General features: G+C 40.3%; 1 protein-coding gene across 1 annotated transcript in view; it reads right to left on the bottom strand.

Annotated features, from left to right (window-relative positions):
- The window catches only part of SIMC1 (SUMO-interacting motifs containing 1), an 85034-nt gene that overhangs the window by 76628 nt on the left and 3016 nt on the right, over window positions 1-5390 (bottom strand). The window contains exons 4-6 of the mRNA XM_006884431.1: window positions 4844-5180; window positions 878-1110; window positions 43-112 (exon numbers count right to left, since the gene is read on the bottom strand). Coding sequence (XP_006884493.1) covers window positions 43-112; window positions 878-1110; window positions 4844-5180 — 640 coding nt within the window. The remainder of the gene's footprint in view (window positions 1-42; window positions 113-877; window positions 1111-4843; window positions 5181-5390) is intronic.

The raw sequence follows: 5390 nt of genomic DNA, 5'->3' as shown, positions 1-5390 counted from the left end.
AATAATAATAAAAAAGATACACCTTCATGGTGGATGTATTACCTCTTCCTCCATGACATAGGTGACCAGCTTCCAGTCCCATTCCACTGTCTTGGCATTAGCTGGATGCAGCCTGGAAGTCAAATGACATCAGTTAGAATCTTGGAGAGTTGGGGAGAAGAGATGATGAGATCAGGGAGTTGAAAAAGAAAGAATCTTTTTATCGTCAATGATCTTGCCCACCTTCTGATACCTCATAGCCTCAACCTGGGTATTTTAGAACTTCACTGCCTTTTGGTAGCCAGTTCACACTTCCTTTTTTTTAGGCATTAACAGCCCAGTTTTACTACAAGAAACCAATACTTTACCACATGAGCCCATAGGCAGCTGGCTTTACCCACTGGGATCCCGGAACAAAGCTTGTGACTTGTCTATCATAATATTCTACCTCTCAATTCATAGTGACTGACTGAATGATAGCTACATGTCTTATGTCAGTCCAACCAAAACTTACAATTTCAGGCTCCTGCATAACTATTAGGGAAGTGGATTCTTTCTCCCACTAAGGGTTTCATGAAAGCCTGAAGCTGGGGACAGCAAGGAGAGGGTGGCTACTGTATTGAATATGAAAATAGAGCTAAAGCAGAGTGATAAGTGAGTACTGGTGACCAGTTCTGAATATTGACTCAAGTCACAGCATAATCCTAGGTTTCTAATACAGACTATTAAATTATCTTTGACTAGTGGTTAAAGTCAGTTTGGGTTAAACTTCCTGTCATTTGTGACTCAAATTACATTAATATACTAAATGAGCCTCTTTAGGAATTAGCCCTCTTTGTGGGTGAGAGAAATCAGTGCCCAAAACTTAGAAGATTTGCCACCAGTCGAAGATTCCTACTGTTGAATTTTCATGAGGAGCATGTAAGCATCCTTTAGGACATCCAAGGTCTCGGAGCCGCTCAGCAGGATTTTCTGGATGATGTGCGCCACAATTTCTCTGGGTGGATAATGTTGAGGTGACACAAAGTCCATGAGAAACTGCACAGTCCCCAGAGGAAAATTTTCTTCAATCGTATTTGTCACCATTCTTAGTCTTCGGTGTGAGATGGGTTCTACTTTCTGACTTTTGTTCTGTAGAGATAAAAAGAAATGAGTTAGGATGGGTTTCCACAGCATCTAAAAAAGAAAAGGTCCTTAAACAGCTTGAAGACAGTTTCATGTTTCATGCATTTGAAGTTCTTTCCATAGTTTCCTTTTCATAATTTTACTAAATAAAGATATTTAGAAGGTCTTATCTAAAGAAATTTTAATTATAAAGGAAAATGTTTATATAAACTTGAAAAAAGTTAGAATTCAAAAGTTCATATAGAACATGATTTCATATATGTGTAAGTATGAGATAGAAATTATCAAAAACTATCACAAATAGATTTTGGGTAAAAAGATAACTAGTAAAACACGTTTGATGATCCGAGGAGGGGAGGAGCAGAGGGGTGAGGATGGGCAGGTGGGAAATCTTAGGGTCGCACACTTTGGTTGGTAGAGAGAGGGGTGGGTAAAGGAAACGGGAATGATCTGGCCGGGATCTGAAAAGACAGGTCAATAGTGGGTATATTTCGGTGTTGATTAATTTTGATGAGGCTTTGCCTCACATACTTTAGGCATGTTTCTAAGAGGGGTGATTTCTTGGAGAAGGACATGATGCTCAGAAACACAGAGGGTAGGCAAAGGAGAAGACCTTTGACCAGGTGGATTGACATAATGACTGCCATAATGGACTCAAATGTCAGGAAGTGTGAGGATGGCACAGGATAGGACAGGGTTCAGATCTTTTGTTCATAAGGTTGCTTTGGGCCTTACTTGACTTGACGGCATCTAACAACAGCAACAACAACAACAACAACAACAACAACAAATGGCAGAGGCTAGTTTCAAATAGAAATGGTCTCATTCTAGAGCTTCTTTTCTAATTTCTACTGTCTGCAAATCATAGAGTGTGTTGGTGTATGTATAAATGTGTGTGTGTAAATCCAAAGGAATAAAAATTTTAAATGTCTATGTATAAAATTCTGAGAAGGAAAAGAAATTCCATATAACCCAGCTATTCCATCGTTTGGAATGTACCCTGAGAAAAACGAGAACTGAGGCACAGAGACTTGTATACCAATGTTCATAGGAGCGTTATTCACCATTGCAAGAACATGGAAATGGCCCAGATGTCCACCCACAATTGAATGAATTGAGAAATTATGGTACATTCATGCAATGGAATACTGCACAGGATGGAGGAGCAGTGAGTAAATTATTACCTAACTCTGGAGGGACTGGAGAGCATTATGCTGAGTGAACTAACTCAGTTTCACAAGGACAAATACTGTATAAAACCATTATTGTAGAATGAGTATGAGGATCCAAGAGTGGGGAAGGGTGGAAATGGAGAGGTGAGGATGTGCGAGGGGGCGGGGTAGGGTCAGATTAATCATGGGCTTGCACAATTTAATGGGTGGTGGGTGACGAAATTGGAAGAATCTGGTCTGAAAAACAATGTACTAGAATTTTGTAAATACACTAGTATAAATAAGAAAAATAAATTGAGACATTTGAAAAGAAAAAAAGAAAATATTCAGACTGGAAAAAGAAGAAAATTAGCAATAATAAATGCTGAGTATCAACAGTGTGGCTGATATTTTTTTAAAAAGGTATTACAATAAGTATTTTTTTAAAAACTTTAAAAAAATTATTATTTTTTTGTGGGTGTTTAGTGTCAAACCAGATCTGACTGGTACAGGAGGAGGTTGTCCCTCCTTCTCCAGCAAAGCAACCGTTGGATTCGAACTGAACACCTCTGGGATTGAAGTGCAGCTTCTTGCCACTAGGCCACCAGAGCTCCCCAATAAGTATTTTTTTAAACTCAGGAAAAAAAAAAATTAACTTTAAAATAGCCAACCAGAGTTCTGATAGCATATGTGGAACAGTGTAAAACATGACAGTTGGACTTGTCCTTTCAGAAAACTCTTGTGGAGAAGATCAGCTAGCTTTCCTCACATCTCAAACACCTGAGGGTCGTCCCAAGGCTCTGTGGGACATATGAGAAGGAAGAGTGAGAAGACAAGAGACACAAACATCTTGCTTTGATGACAGGTTTTACACAACCGTGGGTCCTTAGTGTTCCTTTCTTGCCTACAATGGGCACATCTACAAACAGATCAATTTGACAAACTTTTTATCTCCACATTCTTAAAAAGGACTAATATGGATAAAACATGTCTGTAGGTCCCAGAAGTTGACTGCATGCTTTAGGAATTCATCTTTGAAGTGAAAAAACAATGATTTGGGCATGATGATCCTATTTTAGGGCCATACAAAAGGGGCTTGGAGGAGTTAAAGTGAATGGCTGAAAAGTGGCAGTTTGGGAAATAGCTGCAGAAGGTCTGGGAAGAAATGACCCAGTGAAAAAGTATTTATTGAAGGCCCCATGTAAATTACAGGAGGGACAGAAAAGATTTATTGATGCATTCTAGACAGAAGTTCTTAAGAAGGAAAGAAGGAAAGATGAAGATGAAAAATCTATTCTGTCAAACTTTAGTTGTCAACTAAAATCTGAGTTAAGTGTACACAGAAAAAGATATGGTTTCCCGTATTCATCTGTGGGTGGCTTTATCCATGGCCTACAGAGGTTTCTCCCCCTGAAGCTTTGACTTGGGAAACTACTACACTTTTTCTAGTCTCCCAAGTGTTGGGGAGAGGGAACAGATGTATCATTGACTCGAGGTCAATGTATGGGCAAAACTAAGTTCATAGTCATTTTGAAGAAGACAAAAAAACCCACAACATTAAAACAAGGAAATCATTCTCCAAAGCCAAGTGAATAGGAACATGTGACAGAGGCTAAAGTGGCTCACTGGCTGCTCCAACAAGAAGGTGGCACCGCAGGACTTTCTGAAGTCCTTCAAAACAGTTTTCTGAATGTTGGGAATAGGGCTGTAGATAGGGAGGCGAAAAGAGAGAGCTATTGATTGTGTGATTTAGCCATGTAGATTACCCTTCCATATCTGGTTTCATCCTAAAAGATCGAGCACCAATGGGAAACAGCATCCCCACTAAAATGTCAATACTTAATTTCTCCCTTGAGGGGCAAGGAATAACAATCGGGGAGGCACTGAAGTATCAAGGGCATTATTATCTCTGTTATATGGGTGTTGTGTTAAAAGAATCCAGAACAGAATGGCTTCCTGAGATGAGCCAGCCACTCTAGCAGGCAGTTTACACTGTCTCATTTATCATCTTGTGAGAGACAAACTTTTTTTTTTAAAGCTTGGAAAGAATCAGAATTGACCCTTTTTTTTAACATACTATTTTTTTTCAGTACTTGTTAATTTTTTATTGTCTTTCTTTTTGAGACTTTAGATTTCCATTCATTCATTGTTGCACTTTTCTCCCTGCCCTAGTTCTCTCTTCTCTTTGAAAAGTAAAAGAAAAAGTCTTTCATTATCATACAATCCCTCCCCCCAAGTCCACTCCACTATGCAGCCTTCATTCTGGACTCCTGTCATGACAATGCCTAATCATATATCCTCTTAAAACAGTTCTCGCTCTCATCTGTTTCAAATTGTGTATGGTGCAGTGAAAGATACTTTGAGCTCTATTTTTCTAGACAATTGAAGCTTAGAAAAGTAAAGTGACTTGTACAAGGCCAGTGATTAAGTATGGAGCCGAAATGTGAAGCCTGATCTGACCCTACACTGCATGATGGGGAAAAGATAATAACGTCAATTGGCCTTGTCCACTCAAGCATGGATTCAGGTCACCTTATATGATCTATACAACAGACCCTCAATCCTTAGAAGAAGACAGATTTGCTTACCTCTCTTGAGTCTTTATCTGGTATTAATGTCTGGAAGAAGAGGTGGTGCACTGGAGGACGTAAGAAGTACTTCAGTCTATGCAGACATGGCCTGTTGGCCGGCCCTTCTACGCGGACTGACTTAGAGCCAGGACGCTCTAACACCGACATCTCTTTTTGGGATGAATTTTTAAGGGCTGAAAGCCAAGGAAATTTCTCTAGGTAAGGTTCATCTTGTGGAGACTGTGGCCTGGGAGAAAAGCTCTGAGAGGACGGAACTGAGATATCCATCATGTTACGGTTCTGGACTTCAATCTGCGACAAGTTAGGTTTATCTGGTGGTAAATTAGGCAAGCATCTAAGTGGGTGTGGCACACGTGTAGAGGGACGCAGCACGTCTCCAGAGGGACGCAGAGCATCTCCTGGAGGACGCAGAGTATCTTCTGAGGGACACAGAACATCTCTAGCAGGACGCAGAGCATCTCCTGGGGGACGCAGGACATCTCTAGCAGGGTGCAGAGCATCTCCTGGGGGACGCAGGACATCTCTAGCAGGGTGCAGAGCATCT

Source organism: Elephantulus edwardii, unplaced genomic scaffold (genome assembly GCF_000299155.1).
Source record: "Elephantulus edwardii isolate Elephantulus edwardi_28Jun2011 unplaced genomic scaffold, EleEdw1.0 scaffold00033, whole genome shotgun sequence".
Classification (NCBI taxonomy): Eukaryota; Metazoa; Chordata; class Mammalia; order Macroscelidea; family Macroscelididae; genus Elephantulus; species Elephantulus edwardii.
This window is presented reverse-complemented; position numbering and strand designations above follow the sequence as displayed.